At 38.7% G+C, this 18919-nt stretch overlaps 1 protein-coding gene and 1 pseudogene across 1 annotated transcript in view; both read right to left on the bottom strand.

The window, feature by feature from the left end:
* Nucleotides 1-1503: 1503 nt before the first annotated feature.
* Nucleotides 1504-18919, bottom strand: part of LOC149822539 (protein VASCULATURE COMPLEXITY AND CONNECTIVITY-like) — a 56075-nt gene continuing 38659 nt past the window's right edge. The window contains exon 3 of the mRNA XM_089981622.1: nt 1504-2090. Within this exon, the coding sequence (XP_089837748.1) occupies nt 1778-2090 (313 nt within the window). The 3' untranslated portion in view covers nt 1504-1777. The remainder of the gene's footprint in view (nt 2091-18919) is intronic.
* LOC149822540 (putative metal-nicotianamine transporter YSL12 pseudogene) lies at nt 10893-11420 on the bottom strand (annotated as a pseudogene).

The following is an 18919-nucleotide window of genomic DNA, read 5'->3' as shown; positions in this document are numbered from 1 at the left end:
GCAAGAAAATCTCAATAATGAAAACTTTGTGCGACTGGCTCTATTGGGAGGCTGCAAACGGATCGGATACAGGTTGAATCTTTCCTGACCCGCATCTGATCCAAATTTCCTTGGCCAAGCCTTCGTAAAAAAAAAAAATCAAGGATATATTGGCCAAAAAGCGACACAAAAACTGAGTTTAATTGAGCCTCACGGGATTTGGTGCAATGGAAGGGGCTTTGGCCACTGCACGAGTGGTCAGGGTTCCATTCCCACGAGCATTAACCCCTTGCATTAACGAGAGAAAAGGACAAGCCTTTGCTCAGCAGAAGCTTAGCAACTCCCTGAAGGCAAAGGGTGCACCATGGGTTTATTACACAGACGGGGCAACGATCCTAAGTACGGCAGGCTTAGCAATTTTTTTTTTTTGTGAACGGCAAGCTGGGGTTAGACAGACCCCTACCAGATATCTCTTAAGCTCCATGTGGCAGAGGGATTCGAACCTGGGCCTTCAGCCTGGCACAGGACCCCGCTTACCACATGGGATATCACCTCAGTGGTTTTCTTGTAGTACGGCAGGCTTAGCTAGCATGACTAAGTCTCTGACTCTAAGGGTGGTTATATTGTCATTCATGGAAAATAAAAACTGAGCTGATTTGGCTTATTTTTTTAAAAAATGTAACAAATATTTAAAATAGTTTTTAATATGATTTTAATACTTTCTTGACACGTGTCATTTGCTGATTAAAAATCAGTTGATTCAGCTCGGTTCAGTTCGGAATCAGCAGATTCCCTGTGGTTTTCAAATTTGATTCAAGGCCCGATAAGATGTTTTATTGTATTGGCAGGGATGTAACAGGTGGGGCATGTGAATCTAGGCATTACCAAGTCTGACCTTATTTGATCTAAGCTTAATTGGATGTGGATTTGGATGGGAAAAGGTAACATTGCATCTGAATCTGATTTCTGCATAATCACATCAGATTCAGATCCAGTTCGAACTCAGATTTATAGTCATGCAAATCTGACTGCCAAATTTGAATCTGATTATTAATTGTATCCTGTTTGCTTTACAGAATAGGACTAATTGAATATGGATCCGGTCGGATTAGTTGGATATCCATTGACACGCAGGTGCATGCACACTCCCTCAAAGATCCCATCAGGACATACACAAATCTTTCATGCTTTTCGACAAGAATTTCGGTAATAGAAACCATTTAAATTCTACAAATAGTATGCACCCCTTAATATATATATTATCTTTGAAATTGCCAGACTCAAATAATGATCTGATTCGACTGGATTCAGACCAATTTTACTGATTTCTTGAATTCAATTAGTGAACCGATTTCAATAAATTGAATTTAACCTTTTAACTTTATTTTTTTTCCTGTCACCACTTCGGTATGAAATGGCACAGGAAATGGCCAACAAGAAATGAGGTTGTGTTTGTCTTTTCAAGTTCAATCTATCATCTAAAAACGTTTGTTAAAAAATTAATTTAACTAAAGACCACTTGCCAAAAAAGCAATTAAGATCATGCCCAACAATTTTTTGATACAAAACTCATCAGTAAAAATGAGAAATCCAAGGCCCATTGAAGAGGAAAAAGAAAGAAAAAATCTAGACTGTACCTTTCTTCTCCATTATACTTTCAATCTCATCATCTTATATGCCACCTTACTACTCTCAGCACCTTTACATAAATAATGCACTGGTACACCAAGTTTCACAATGTACAGAAGTAGAAGCAGTCATCTTGAAGCTCACCTCCATCCTACACATTTCAAGGATATTACAACCTGTTGTACGTATCCTCGGGCACAAACGCTGGCTGACTGCTCTGAGGTGGAATTTGTGGGGTTGCCAATGCAATTCCTTGGTTTTGTTGACTGCTTCCCCAGGCAGCAGAAGCTTTTGCTGAATACAGAGCAATGTAGTAAATAATACCAAGTGAGACACTAGCAACAGACAGGACTGCGCCGCCTGAAAACACACCAGACTTCACCACAAAGCAGTAGTAACCAAAATACATATTTTCCTCCCCGTGTTGATCATTCAAGGCAGCTCCAGCCAGAAACAAGAGGAATGCTATGATAAATGTAATCCTGGATGGAAGGCAAGGATGATATTAGAAATACCTGCATCTAGATCTAAATAGATAGGCTTAGCTACATCTCTGTGCATTTCAAAGCATAAAGCCATTCAACCAAGTGAACGTAAGAAAGCATGTGTAATAGAACAAACAACTTTAATGATCATAAGAGGCCAAAAGGCATTTGTGAGCATGATAATTTTGGTAACAAAGTCCCACACAGCCAAAGTCCAAACCAGTAATACCTGAGACTAGGCAACCGGAACATAATGTGAAAGACTTGGACTGAAAATTATGCTATTCCTCAAGGCAACTCATGAGAATAGGAATAATCATTTTTGTGTAAAAAAAAAACACACTATGCACCCAATGCTTTTCCTTTTCCTAAATAAAATGGGCAGTACATAATCCCAATGCACCATGCTACCAGACATAATGGAATATGCTACGACATGCAACATGATACTAGCTTCAATCAGAAATCACAAACAGAAGCATGCAAAAATGGTTTCAGTAGTCACTAAATGACTGCATCTATGCACGCCCCAAAATCTCTAAATAAAAGTTTCATTTCAATAAGAGATACCACAAACAGGAGAATGAAAACGTGGCTGTAAATCAGAGTCTCTGCATGATTGCATATTCATAAGATACAATATGCTAAAACCAATTTTAAATATCCATACTTAGAAAGTCTTTGATTTCTTCTGAGAGAGTAGAAAAATTCTGAGTCTCAGAAAGAAATGTTGGTCATTCTTATGTATGACGAGGACTATAGATCATTTACTGATTCTAAGAAGTAATATTTTAAGAAGATCAAGGGGCTCTGATGGATAGGATGACATTTTTCTTCTCTATATTCCAGGTTTCTTCCCTCTCCTCTCCACCCCCCCCCCCCCAAATCTAAGATGGATCAGATGGTCTTTATAAGAAATGCAAAACAAAAAGAAAAAAGGGAAACATATATCTACCTATTTAATCCCAAAGATTTATCCAACTCAAGTCCAAGGATGAATCTACCTTCAGTTTTCTCAAATCCTTATTTAGTATTTCCTATAATTATATGTCAGAACTCTCTCTCTCTCCTTTATATATATATATATATATATATATATATATAGAGAGAGAGAGAGAGAGAGAGTAGAGAGTGGCGGCCTGCAACGATCCTTGTCTACCGCTGCCCATGGTGCTTTTGAAAGATTATTTTCTGTGTTTTTTTCAAATCTGACCGTACAGATGTGTTCTACATGTCTGATTTTATAGGAATGGACTCTTGCATCATTCGATTACGATGGGCAGGTAGGTTTTTATAAGCTTTGAAAATCGATGGTGTAAAATTTTTTATAAATACCATAAATATTCAAGGCTTAAAAAATCATGTTTTTTATTGAAAAAACATGATCCAAGTGTCATTTCCTAGCAAATTGACCATGCTGAACGCATCTGTGCAGTCAGATTTGGGAAAAACAACTTGAAAACCCCCCTTCGGTGGCGGTAGGCTGTCAGCATCTCTCTCTCTCTCTCTCTCTCTCTCTCTCTCTCTCTATATATATATATATATATATATATATATATATATATATGGATGGTCCACCCCTGTCCTCCCCTTCAAAATGTGCATGTTAGATATGTTTTTTGGGTAAATCTGACCATACTCCATGGTTGAAAACACATGAAAAGACTCTTGGATCAAACGTTTTTTTATGTATATATAGGATTTTAGAAGCATCCAAAAACCAACGGTTCTGAAATTTGTGAAATTTTCTATGATATAAAATCTTACCTACACATCAAAAAACTTTGATCCACGAGTCTAATCATAAGTTTTCAACCATGGAGAACACATCTATAAGATCAGATTGTCCAAAAAGCATCTTACACACATTTTGAAGGGGAGGACAAGGGGTGAACCATTTATTGAGTGGACCATCCCCCTTCTCTCTATATATATATCCATCTATATATACATATATATAGAGAGAGGTATATCTTCCAGTCCATTTTTCTCCCAGACCCTTTTAGAAAATGTACTTGCATGTGTTTTTTGTTTAATCTAAACCCATAGATGTGATATCTATGTTTTATTTAGTAGATAACATGTATTAGTTTAAGCATCATTTTATGTTTAGATGTGTTTTTAGCTCAATGAAAAAAAAACAATGGTATATATTGCACCAAAAATTTGATCAACTAAAAATCAAGAATTCTTGTTAAATTGATTTGATCAAAAGCATGCTTTTTAGTAATAAGCAATGGCAAACACATCTACACGTTTGAATTAAGCAAAAAACTTGCACAAATATGTTTTTAAAGAGATCTGGGACGATGGTATGGAAGATACACATCACTATATATATACCTCTTGAGGAAGTATGATTGAGGAACTACTCCTAGCTAACTCTGCTCGAGGGAGCTGCTAGCTTACTTTAAAGGTGTTGTTTTTTGGGTCAAACAAAAAGCCGCTTAAATAAGCTGTTCATCACCGACAGCTAGGAAATGCAGGACGGTGCTCAGATCAGAAAAACTTAGGGGATGGACAATCCCACCGCAGACACATTTTTTTTCCATTGATGTGGATCCAGACATAGGGGGAGATAGCAAAATAACCCATCCCGATTCCTAACACATGATTCCTTATCCCATAACAACAGAGGTTTCTAGAATCCCCGTGAGAGAGGCAGGAATGAGTAAGGAAGCTGAAGGCTCCCTCTATAGATAGATAGTTGCAGAAAAAAAAATCTCTCTGGAGTAGCTGGAAACCAACTCCTGTTTTGTCCTATACCCTTCATGTTGATCACACAAGGTCTCCGGATCGACTACTCATTTCGGAAGATCAGTCGCCTTTTGGTTGCCTCCTCCAACGAAGACTTGAATCTGCTTGTTGTCTTCAAAGCCTTTGTTTCGGAAGCCGAGAAAGAAATGTGGAAGCCTTTGCTCATCTGGCTGCAGCTCTGTTTAGATGTCCATTTTGTCTCCCCCCTTCTTCAAGCCCTTTTTTAGTTGTAGGGCTGAGATCATACATATAAGTGCATGCTTCACTTTGGTCCAACATGGCCTAAGCTTTGTTCGGTTCTTCAACTGAACAAGAACTCTTTCTCAGCCAGGTTTGAGTCAGGAAATGATAAAACTTCGATACTCTAATACAATCAGTTCAAATCAAGAAACATCCTCTAAGGCCATGTTACATCTATATAGTCCCAACTCCCAAGCAATGCATGTAACACTTTTTGCAGATCAATTGTAACTTAGCTCCCAGAGGTATCGTGTAACCAGAAAAAAAGACCATTGTTAATCCCCGTGTTTCCTACTATTGTCAAATTGACACCATGCAGCCTTGGTGATCCGGTTGACCAGGTTATACAACACATAACTCAGAGAAGTTGTTAAAGCCACGTTTCCACAATGCCAAACTGGTTTGAAACATATGCAAATGGATTGGACATCATCTAAACATGATGCAAACTGTTAACGGAGTAGCTGCTGACAGGATTCTCTGTGTCCAATACCATTACAGGGTTGGCAAATGACTAGTTTAACTTGGACATCATCAAACAGGACCTTACATGGTCAAATGCCACCACTTTAAACCGAAGAGTATGTGGGCTATCAATATGGGTCCATAGATCTGAAAGCGACTCAGAAATATTCTTTAACAATCTTTATCATTTGAAAGGCAGAGAGGCAAGGTTGAACTACCACAGGCAGCCATGGAAGAGCATCAGTTTTACAGGATTCAGATCCTCCCTGAAAAAGTCTCAAAACTCCAAGAGGAACACTTAATCAAAAACAGTGCAGATCTTCCAACTCTTTTCCCACAACAAACAAGAAATGTCACCTTTTATCTTTTACTGGCTAAGGCAGGCTGGAAATAATCTGCCACTCAAGATTGAGACCCCTCCACTAACATAATCCCGCTTCATTGGTGCAGAAATGGAAAAATTGCTACATTATAATTTCCAGTTTTTATGCATCAACTAACTATTCCGTCCACTTATCCCTGATGCATCTCTGCATGGTTACGTCTTTACTCCAACTGTACACAGACATGCATAAGTGCCGCCCCACAATCATACACCTAATCATGCACAAGTGCCACTGCTCTTGCACACGAGCACTCAAGTTGCATAAGTCAGAATTTCTGAGAGGCAGAGATTCCTTTTCAGGGCAAGGCTTGAAATGAAAATGGACAGACGAATGATATAATCCAAGAGTCCAAGACACTAAATGGCCTTGTCAAGGCAAGGTTGAACTGCCAGAGTCACCATGGAGGAGCACGAGTCATACAGGATTCAAATCCTCCATGAAAGTCTCAGAAGTAAGGGTGGGCATCAGGCCGGCCTGGGCCCATTTAGAGCTCGGCCCGGCCTGGAGATGGCCTGGTTCTTAACAGGCTCGGGTTTGAAGAGCAGCCCACGGCCCGACCCAAATCCATTTGTAAATAGCTATGTCACATGGGTACGGGTACGGAGGGTACGACATGACAAGTTCTAAAAATGTGGGTAAGGGGACATGGCTAATATATATATATATATATATATATGTGTGTGTGTGTGTGTGTGTATGTGTGTGTGCTATGTCACATGGGTGCGGGGATTTAGCACTTCCAAAAAACCCGGGTGGGGGGGTGCGGCAGGGGCAAAAATGTAAATATATATATATATATATATATATATATATATATATATATATATATATATATATATATATATATATATATATATATATATATATATAAAAGGGGGTCTGGGGGTTCCCCCGGTGCGGGTCGGGCGTTTGTTTGAAGACTCGTTACCCACGTTCTGCTTGTTGTGTACTTTGAGGCAACGGGACAAAATTGATGAAACGAAAGGATTGGCAATCCCAACCTGCTGTGTTCTGCTGAATGTCATGATTCAATCATGTCTGAAACTCCCTGGTCTTCACGAAAAAAAATATAAGCGCAAGGTTTGATGTGGTTTGTTGGAGAGAGAGTCTTCATGAGGCCTACCACTCCGCTGCCACGCCATAGGATTTTTCAAATTTCATTTTATATACAGCTGCACAGAGATGACAGCTAAAAGAAATTTATTGGATTTGACATGTGAAAAAGAGAGGTCTACACAAGGCTACAGCTGGAGCACCGAGATACTAATAGTTTTTATTCTACACAAGGCTACGTCTCGTCAGGAGAACAGTGAATACTAATAGCCAGCAAGGCTACCACCATCATTATCATATAGCTTTGGCCCATAACCAAAAAAAGAAAAAGAAACCATGCAGTTTTTCTTCTGACAGTTCTGACAGCTCCTGGTCGTTTATCTTTGAGTTACTCAGCGCAAAAAAAAAAAAAGGAGGTTTCCTTTCTTATTACAACTCCTTTTTCATGGATCTTCATTCCCCTTCATCCAATCTTTCCTCAAGTTTTCTCACTCAACTCGTTTCTGAAAAGTTAACTACCTCAAACTTCTTGATTTGGAAGAGACAAATCATTCCTTTTATAAGGAGTCAAGGTCTCTTAGGTCACCTTGATGGAACCACTCCCGTCCCACTCGAATTTGTTACGAGAGAAGAAAAAGACGACAAAGGAGTAAGTTCAATTGTGTATGTCAAGAATGTTGAGTACCTCAACTGGGAAAGGAAAGACCAATCAGTAGTTGCATACATAACTTCCACCTTGTCTCAAGAGGTCCTTGTTGCCATTCCCGACAATTGTACTGCTCTACAACTTTGGGAAAAATTGGTTCAAACATATTCACAAGTTTCGCAGGCGAGAATGGTTTTTCTCAAGAGGGAATTCCAGATGTTGAGAAAAGATTTCATGACCATCATGGAATATCTGAACAAGATGAAGACTATCACAGGCCAACTTGCAGTTATAGGATGCGCGGTGAGTGACAGCGATATGGTACAACAGACTCTGAGTGGATTGGGATCCGACTACAACATGATCGTCACTTTCCTATTGTGTCTTCCTGCCCTTCCTACCTTTGATGAGTTGCGAGCAAAATTAATTCAGTATGAGATGACTCTGAAAGGGTTCTCTGAAGAATCTCACGTTCACACAAATTCTCAGGAAGTTTTCGCCACAGGGGTAACTTATGGTAGAGGAGGCGGACGAGGAGGACAAGGGCGAAGTCGACACGGAGGGCGTGGTTTGCTATGTGCATATCGATCAGTCCCTGAGAAACAAGTTTCAAGACAAAGCCCAAAAGTGCAGATTTGTGGGATATGCAGATGACTACAAAGGATATAGGTGTTATGATCCCACCAACAAACGTATCAGAACCTCAAGAAATGTTGTTTTTGATGAACAAAATTTTGATCACAGAGCTGACACACCAAATATGCCACCTGAAATTTACTATCCTTGGCTAAGCTCAGAACTTTTTGTTGGCTCCAATGAAACATGTTCCTCAGATTGCGTGCAACAAGAAAAAGAGGCCTTTGAGGACAGTGGGACGTCGGGGTCACAGAATGTCGAGGAGGTACCGGGCAGATACAAAGGCATTGTCTATTCCAGACAGAAACCGGCAACATCAAGCCTTTTAGATCATGTCTCAGTCACCAATCCTACTCCTTCTAATACCCTCGCAGTCAGAAAATCAAATCGCATACGGCATCCTATTGACAGGTGGGTTAGTTATAACAACTTCTCCTTGGATTTTCAACTGTTTTTAACTGCCATAAATAAGGATGAAGAGCCCATCATGTATTATCAGGCAGCAGCTTCTATGAAATGGGTAGAAGCCATGAATGATGAAATGCAAGCCTTGCATGAATGTGGAACATGGGAAGTTGTTCCCAGACCACCTGACAAAAATGTTGTCGGATGCAAATGGGTCTACAAAATCAAGTACAAGCCAGATGGAACCATTGAACGATATAAAGCAAGGCTTGTAGCAAAAGGATTCACTCAAGAAGCAGGGCAAGACTATGATAAGACCTTTAGTCCGGTTGTAAGAATGGGAACGATTCGAATTATCATTTCCCTGGCTGTTGAACATGGATGGAAGTTGAGTCAGCTTGATGTAAAAAATGCATTCTTAGATGGGGATTTGAAGGAGGAGGTATACATGGAACAACCCCCTGGATATCAAGAACAAAATTGTAAAACCCATGTATGCAGGTTAAAAAGAGCCATCTACGGCCTGAAGCAAGCATCTCGCTCTTGGTTTGATAGCTTCTCATCAGAGATTCAGAAACATGGATTTTCACGTTCCATGCTGGACCACTCATTATTTATTTTTAAAAGTCAGTCTGTGACTACTCTATTATTAATTTATGTCGATGATATTATCATCACAGGAAACTCTGCGGAACACATCCAAAAAATAAAAGACTTATTAGGTCAAAGGTTCAAAATAAAAGACCTTGGAGTTCTACGCTATTTCCTTGGTGTAGAAGTTGACAACCAGGCTCATGGATTGACACTCACTCAACACAAGTACACCGTAGATGTTCTCAGCAAGGCAGGCATGAAAGACTGCAAACCTCTAGGAACTCCGAGTGTACTTCATCAAAAACTTAGCGCTCATGATGGAGATCTGTGTGATGACCCCACCAGGTCGCAGCATAATAGGAATGTTACAATACCTCACATTCACTAGACCTGATATTGTCTATTCAGTCAATCAAGTGTCTCAATTTATGCATGCGCCACGTACTGGACATATGGAAGCGGTCAAAAGGATCATTAGAAATCTAAAAGGGACTATTGGGGATGGATTGATATATTTACCATAGTCCAATAGCCAAAACAAGCACGAAATTACTGTATATTGTGATGCAGACTGGGCAGGAGATCCCGACGAAAGAAGATCCACATCAGGATATTGTGTCTTCATTGAAAGAAATTTAGTCTCTTGGAGCAGCAGAAAACAAAAAGCTATAGCTAGATCCAGCACTGAGGCTGAATATAGATCCATGGCTGCTGCCACTGCCGAAGTCACATGGATCAGGCATCTTCTAACTGAAGTAGGAGAAAAGATCTCCCACACTACCTTGCTTTGTGACAATCAAAGTGCTATCAATATGTCATTCAATCCAGTACATCACAGTCGTGCCAAACACATTGAGATCGACCAACACTTTGTGAGGCAGAAGGTTGAAGAAAAAGAGATTGAACCTGAGTTTGTCAGTACTGAAAGACAAGTTGCAGACATATTTACCAAAGGGTTAACCAAGGATCGCATTTGGATGCTTAAAAGCAAGTTGTTCATGGTCCAAAACCATGATCAACTTGAAGGAGGGTGAAAAAGGTGCAGGATCCGACACGATCCATGTCACCGTCCATGTATGTAAACCATGTATTGAGTTATCGGGTCTGGATATACCAGACCCGACCCATATTGTAATGTAACATTAAATACATGTTTAGGTCACGATTTCTTTTACAGAAATCGTGACAAGCCGCAGTCGATATCTTTCCTTCTCTCCCTCTCTTCTCTTTCTCAATACAAGAACAAAAGTGAAAAACTTACAGTTACATGGTCATATCATTGGTAATAATGGTTGGTAAATCCGTAACTCAAATCTGAGAGCAACCAAAGTTGACATATAAATTGGAAAAAGACAAATATTTAGATAAAGACTCAACCAACTCGACTGAGTGAATGATAGAACTAATTAAGTTAATCTTGTATTATCATACCCTACAACTATTTCAAGAATGGAGCCTGCTGATAAAATACGAATAAAACCAGAGACTTAAATCAAAAGCAGGCTGAGTGTTGTTGCAGCACACGGTAGCACCACACAATTATATGGACCGTCCAAGCAAATATCAACAGATAAAAGCAGAGAGAGAGAGAGAGCAACTTTCCATCACCAACCCTTCTCAACCACTCAACCAGAAATCCACCCGGTTGTTGAGGGTGCGGGACAGGAACTTCATGCAGATGGGTGGGTTGATCTTGGCAAGAGAGAGTATGGAGGCGGGCAACATCCATATCCCGTCCCCGCATATCAATCCCGACGCCACTGCCGGCCCGAACGCCTCCGCCTTGTTCGTCCTCTCCCAAACGTACAGTATGGTGAAGTAACCCCCGATGTAGAACGGGATGGCCATCGCCATCGCCATCGGAATCGGCACGAACTTGGCCCACCTCTCGGGGAGGATCCTGTACTTGAGCAGGTCGATGACAACGGCCAGGGTGAAGAAGCCGCAGCAGAGCTCAAAGCAGTGATTGGGCAGCGCCGAGAAGCCCTCCACCCCCAGTATGGAGATGTTCCTGTAGAGCGTCGTGTAGGGCGCCTGGTACTCGCTATTGGGATTGCCCACTTTGAAGGCCTTGTAGAAGAGCCAGAACACGCTCGGCCCGATCACGCAACCCATGGCCGTCCCCACCACTTGGCTTACGAACATGAACCGAAAGCTACATCTCGTCAGGAGAACAGTGAATACTAATAGCCAGCAAGGCTACCACCATCATTATCATTTATTATGGAGAGAGAAAATCCTTTACGAAAAAGAAGGATCTGGATGGTTTTAAAAGTATCAGCTGTCAGCAGAATTTTTTTTTTTTAAAATTCCGCAGCCCATTTCACAGGGCAATTTTTTTTTTTTTAATTCAAAAAAATGGACCGAAATGATCCTGGGTGCGGTCAACGCACCCAGGATCGGGTTGACCGCATCCGCGTTGAGTCGCGTCGACGCGGGTGCGGCACCCTGCTAGCCGAATCCCTGTGACATAGTGTGTGTGGTGTATGTGTGTGTGGGGGGGGGGGGGTATTTAAAATATTTAAAGATGTTTCAATGGGCTGTTTGTGTTTTTTTCTTAAGGGGTAAAATGATTTTTTTTTAAAACAGGGGGGTAAAATGAATTGATTAAAAAACAGGGGGTGATTGAAAATTTTCACTTTATTTTTAAGGGAAAGGGCCTCTCTCTCTCTCTCTCTCTCTCTCTCTCTCTCTCTCTCTCTCTCTCTCTCTCTCTCTATGTGAAGAAGAAGAACGAGAAGGAGGTGGAGCCGCTGCTCTCTCTCACTCGATCTCGATGTGAAGACGAAGAGCGAGAAGCAGACAACATGTTTAAGGTACGGTGCCCTCTCTCTTTTTCCTCCGCTCTTTCTTCTTCTTCGTAGGGGTTTGTCCCACTGCTTCTCTCTATCTCTCTTGATTGGATGAAAAAGGTGGAGGGGCAGAGGAAGAAGGGCCTCTCTCTTTTCCTTCTTTTTTCTCCTCCCCTCTTTTTTTAGGGTTTTGCGAAACAAAAAAAAGATTTTTGGGTTTCAAGTTGGGTCCAGGTTGGACCCGATCCGAGCCTAGCACGTACCCATGCCACGCTCGGTACCCGTCCCTGTGTTGGGCGGTGTCGATACGGGTAAGTGGGCCACTTAAACGTGTCTATGTGACATAGGTAAACAATAATAATTCACAAGTTCTCAACTTCTCATGTATCCAATTAATTATCTTTCTAGTTTTCATAAAATTAATGCAACTAATTAGGTAAATAGTAATAGTTACCAAGTTGCTATGCAATAGTTAATTTTTTAAATATTTATATTATAAAAAATTAATAAATAACTAAGGCCCATTGGGATGGGCCAGCCCGGTAGATGTAATCGTTGCAAATTTTTTTCCTTTTATTCCTTTTTTAGGGGAATAAAGAGAAAAACTCTCGCAAAGTCTCACTTGACCTTTTATAAAGATGTTTTGAAATTACTCGTCTCAGTTTTGAAATTTGCAGAAAAATGGAGAGACGGGATTAGCTCGTCGGTACGAGATTCAACCGTTCCTCGCGCCTTTACCAGGGATAATCGAACCAAGGATCATACTTACACCTTTGCTTTGCCTAAATTTATCTAAGAAATTATTTTAGTTCTTAAATGCACGTAGAATCAGGCTTGTGCTATGATTTTGAATTTAAAAATATGTATGCTTTTGAAAAGATTTCAAAGATTTGAATTTTTCCAAATGATTTTTCAAACAGATTTGAAAATATCCTTTAAGGAATGACTTTGAAATACAGAAATCGATTTTGCTTTGAGAAATTGGAATTTGAATTGAAAGTTTGAAATCTCGAAATTGAATTCAAAGTTAAGGAATTTGAAATCTTAATTGATGGAAAATCGAATTTGGAGTTGATTTTAAATTTAGAATTGAATTCAGAATCAAACCTAGAATTTTGAAATTGCTTTTAGAATTGAAATTGAAAATCAGAATTAGATTTGAGTTTGGAAATTAAAATTGAACTTTGAATTTAAAGTTGAAGACTTGAAATCTGAAATTGAAAATGTAATTAAATTTGAAAATTAAGTTGGGAATTAGAAATTGAAATTGAAATTGAAATTGAAATTTTGGAAATGAAATTGGAATTTAGAATTGGAAACTCGAAATGAAATTTGAAATTTAATTTGAAATAAAAATCGATAATTGAAATGAAATAAAGAATTGAATTTGAAAAATAGAAAATTTGAAATTGACATTTGAATTTGAAAATGGAATTCGAATTTTAAAATTTGAAATTTAAATGAAATAGAAAATTGAAATTAAACTTTGGAAGAAAATGGAAAATTGGAATTGAAATTAAAAATGAAATTCAAAATTTGGAATTTAAAACCCGAAAATAGAGAATTGAAATTGATTTTAAAATTGAAATAAAATCAATATTTAAAATTTGAATAGGAATTTGAAGTTAATATTTGAAATGAAAATGAAGTTGAAATTAGAATTTTGAAAATGGGAAAGGAAAATAAAGTTGAAACGTGAAAATAGAAAATTGAAATAGAATTTAAAATTGAATGAAATTGAAAATTGAAGTCAAAATCGAAATTGTTATAGATTTTGAAAATACTTTGAATTTGCAAATGATTTTAAATTTGAAATTGAAATTCAATTTCGAAATAATTTTGAACTTTACTTTTGAAAACAAAATGGAAAATAAATTTCGAAAATCACTTGAAAAATACCTTGAAATTGAAAATGTTTTGAATAATTTTGAAAAAGGAAAAATAATGATGCAATTTTATCTTAAATAATGACTGTATTTAAAAAAAATTATTTGAAATTAGAATTAAAATCAAATTTTATTCTTTAATAGAATTAAAACAAGATTAAAACTTTAATATATTCATAACTATGGTCACAAACATATTCTAATTTTAATCTTTATCTAAATTCCAATAAAGAATGAAATGAATTTTTGTGCCTTTATAGAATTAAAACAAGATTAAATTTTTGTATATTTATGACTATGGCCACGAATATACTTTGATTTAATCTTTATTTTAGATTCTAATAAAGAAAGAAAATATACTTGAAATATGATGATCTTTTAAAATGAATTGTATTTTAACAAAGAAAAACAATTTTAAGTATTATTCATATCCCGACTATGGTCGTGAATATGAACTTTACTTAACATTATTTATCCTTTGTTAAATGGTGCACGTGTCATTCGTGTTTCAATACTTATCCATCACTCGACCAAACATTGTTCATGCAGTTCATTCCGTCAGTCAGTTTCAACATGCCCCTACCACTGTGCACATGAGTGTTGTCTTAAGAATTGTCAGATACATCAAAAATACTATAACTAAGGGGTTTTTTTTATCCTCATCTTCTTCACTTGATTTATATGCTTATACTGATGTTGATTGGGGTGAAAATCCCAATGACAAAGTCTTAACTACAAGTTTTTGTGTGTTCTTAGGTGACTATGATTTCATGGAGATGTAAGAAGCAACACAAAGTATCTCTATCCTCAACTGAAGCCGAATATCGTGCAATGGCAACTACAATTATGGAGCTTGTGTGGCTTCAAAGTCTTCTTAGTGATATGGGCATAGCCATCGCCACACCTTCGAAGATATGCTATGTTGTGACAATAAAAGTGCAATTTACATCGTAAGCAACCACACTTTCCATGAGCATACTAAGCATATTGAGATGGACTGTCATTATGTACGTGATGAATATCTGAAAGGAACTATTACATTGTCGTATGTCAAATCAGAATACTAGTTGGCGGACTTCTTCACCAAAGTTCTTTATGCTCCTCGATTTATTTTTCTCCTTAGCAAACTTTCAGTTATTTTTTCGTAAGTTTGAGAGGGGGGTGGTATATATATATATATATATATATATATATATATATATATATATATATATATATATATATATATATATATATTGTCTAGTTGGCCCGATAGGGGCATTTTAGTTTTTTCATATAGTTGTTTCTAGAAACAACTATTTTTCTAGTTTAGAGTTTTTTATTTATTCAAAATGTAATTTTTACCTTTTTATTTTTTATTTTTTTTTATTGCATTGGGGCCCCCATCATGGAGTCGTTATGACCGTTGGGAGCTCCCAATGGTCTCTCTCTTCCTTTTTGATGTGCATAAACAGGGGATGTTTCCCCCTTTTTAAGCTCTCTTCAATAAAGCTATATATTTTTTACTTCGCATTGCCTTTTTAAGGCTTTTTGTATTGTTCCATCTTGGACTTCTTGCTTGTATGTTCTTTGTGCCTTTGCACTTGTCCATTATTGAACTTAGTTGATGCTTTTGCATATTTGGGTTGTAATTCCGCATGCATACTTCGTTATAATAGCTTGGTTAGGTGCTAGCATTGCTTATCCGTTCTGGCATGTCCCTTATAGTAAGTACTTTGAAAAAACAAAAATAAATAAAGCCCTCATCCAGTAAAGCATCCATCAAGTTGCTATTTTTCATGGTAATCACGCCCTAGACAAGGCAAATTGCTTTGGCGCAACCCTTGACTTTCTACTTCATAGTCTAAATGAAAAAGAAATAATGATAATAATAACAATATGAAATCTTGAATGTCCATTTATTGTTTTGCTAAGGCATGCTTGGAGACACATGCAAAAGGTGTTGACTATTGACCCATTTCTGCTGAAGACAAAACAAAAGTTATGATTATTTCAACTGGGAGGTCTGATGCGTGGACGGTGTAGCCACTTGGTCAGTTGGTTAGTCTTCTTGGTGTGAGGCTGGCAATGAGAGAAGAAGAAGAAGAAGGTTGTTAAGCAACTAGACCACTGAATGTCCGGAATCCAGAACACCATGTCCTCCTCAAACCCTAACTCAAAAGAAGGCTATGTCACATGGGTGCGGGTGCAGGTGCGGGTGCGGGTGCGGGTGCGGGGATTCGGCACTTCCAAAAAACCCGGGTGCGGGGGTGCGGCAGGGGCAAAAATGTAAATATATATATATAAGGGGGTCAAGGGGTTCCACCGGCGCGGGTCGGGCGTTTGTTTGAAGACTCGTTACCCACGTTCTGCTTGTTGTGTACTTTGAGGCAACAAGACAAAATTGATTAAACGAAAGGATTGGCAATCCCAGCCTGCTCCGTTCTGCTGAATGTCATGATTCAATCATGTCTGAAACTCCCTGGTCTTCACGAAAAAAAATATAAGCGCAACGTTTGATGTGGTTTGTTAGAGAGAGAGTCTTCATGAGGCCTACCACTCCACTGCCACGCCATAGGATTTTTCAAATTTCATTTTATATACAGCTGCACAGAGATGACAGCTAAAAGAAATTTATTGGATTTGACATGTGAAAAAGAGAGGTCTACACAAGGCTACAGCTGGAGCACCGAGATACTAATAGTTTTTATTCTACACAAGGCTACATCTCATCAAAAGAACAGTGAATACTAAAAGCCAGCAAGGCTACCACCATCATTATCATATAGCTTTGGCCCATAACCAAAAAAAGAAAAAGAAACCATGCTGGTTACTGAAAAAGGTGCAGGATCCGACCCGATCCATGTCACCGTCCATGTATGTAACCCATATTGTAATGTAACATTAAATACATGTTTAGGTCACGATTTCTTTTACAGAAATCGTGACAAGCTGCAGTCGATATCTTTCCTTCTCTCCCTCTCTCTTTCTCTTCTCTTTCTCAATACAGGAACAAAAGAGAAAAACTTACATGGTATCAGAGCGAAGATCCAGCTAAGGGTTGAAGTGGATTCCGAAGGTGCGGCAAATCAAGGTTTGAGGTCTATTCCTTCATTTCCTTCAGTTTTTTTTCACGATTCCTTCATTCTCTTCAGTTTTTTTTTCTTCACGATTTCAGTCTCCATCTTCCACGATTTCAATCTCCACCTTCTTTTTCTACCACGATTCCTTTACCGTTTTCCATTTTTTTCCCAAATCTTCCTTTAGTGGATTCACATCCCACGTGAATCCCTAATCTGCCCATTTTTCAAATCTTCTCTTAGTGGATTCACATCTCACGTGAATTCCTAATCTGTTCATGCAGGATTCACGTCACGTGAATCCCTATTTTGTTCACGCAGGATTCACGTGAACGCTGTTCATCCAAGGTCGTGATTTTCACGTGAATCTACTTCACGTGCATATTCTTTCTTATTCAGATCTCTTTTCCTGCATAACCCCAGTTGACATATAATCTGGGATTCCAAAAAAAAAAAAATCTTTTACTGTCCAGCCTGTTGTGCGACAGTTCATTTCTTTGCTCTCTTTTGACTTTTCTCGTATCATTTGAGTTACGAGTGGTGAAAACACAGTTTTTCTTCTGACAGTTCTGACAGCTCCTGGTCGTTTATCTTTGAGTTACACAGCGCAAAAAAAAAAAAGAGGAAGAAGGCGATCAGCAAACCTCTCTGACGGCAGACTGAGCACTCTGTGAATACTCAAAAAAAAAAGGAGGTTTCCTTTCTTATTACAACTCCTTTTTCATGGATCTTCATTCCCCTTCATCCAATCTTTCCTCAAGTTTTCTCACTCAACTCGTTTCTGAAAAGTTAACTACCTCAAACTTCTTGATTTGGAAGAGACAAATCATTCCTTTTATAAGGAGTCAAGGTCTCTTAGGTCACCTTGATGGAACCACTCCCGTCCCACTCGAATTTGTTACGAGAGAAGAAAAAGACGACAAAGGAGTAAGTTCAATTATGTATGTCAAGAATGTTGAGTACCTCAACTGGGAAAGGAAAGACCAATCAGTAGTTGCATACATAACTTCCACCTTGTCTCAAGAGGTCCTTGTTGCTATTCCCGACAATTGTACTGCTCTACAACTTTGGGAAAAATTGGTTCAAACATATTCACAAGTTTCGCAGGCGAGAATGGTTTTTCTCAAGAGGGAATTCCAGATGTTGAGAAAAGATTCCATGACCATCATGGAATATCTGAACAAGATGAAGACTATCACAGACCAACTTGCAGTTATAGGATGCGCGGTGAGTGACAGCGATATGGTACAACAGACTCTGAGTGGATTGGGATCCGACTACAACATGATCGTCACTTCCCTATTGTGTCTTCCTGCCCTTCCTACCTTTGATGAGTTGCGAGCAAAATTAATTCAGTATGAGATGACTCTGAAAGGGTTCTCTAAGGAATCTCACGTTCACACAAATTCTCAAGAAGTTTTCGCCACAGGGGTAACTTATGGTAGAGGACGCGGACGAGGAGGACAAGGGCGAAGTGGACACGGAGGGCGTGGTTTGCTTCCTATTCCAAATATGTTAGCTCATGCGCACGGGTCAAGATCCATTCCTACCTGCTTTCTTTGTAACAAAAAAGGGACATATCAAGGCGAATTGTTGGCATAATCCAGAGAATAAAGGAAAGGGTCCACAGACAGAAAACAAAAGGAAGTTCTCAAGCAGTGGAGAGATTAAAGATTTGCTGATATCTGCCTTATCAGAGTTGAAATTGAAGCAGAGCGATGAAGGCACCTGGTTTGTCAACTCAGGGGCAGCGACTCATGTAACAGGTGATGCAGGTAAGATTTTTAATCCCATTCCTTATTTTGGAAAAAGTAAGATTGTCACTGGAGATGGATCTCACCATCCTGTTTCTCATGTTGGAAAAACTGTCATTCCCATGTCAAATTCCACTCTTACTCTTTCTGACG

Source organism: Nuphar pumila, chromosome 11 (genome assembly GCF_984573655.1).
Source record: "Nuphar pumila chromosome 11, dmNupPumi1.hap1.1, whole genome shotgun sequence".
Lineage (NCBI taxonomy): Eukaryota > Viridiplantae > Streptophyta > Magnoliopsida > Nymphaeales > Nymphaeaceae > Nuphar > Nuphar pumila.
This window is presented reverse-complemented; position numbering and strand designations above follow the sequence as displayed.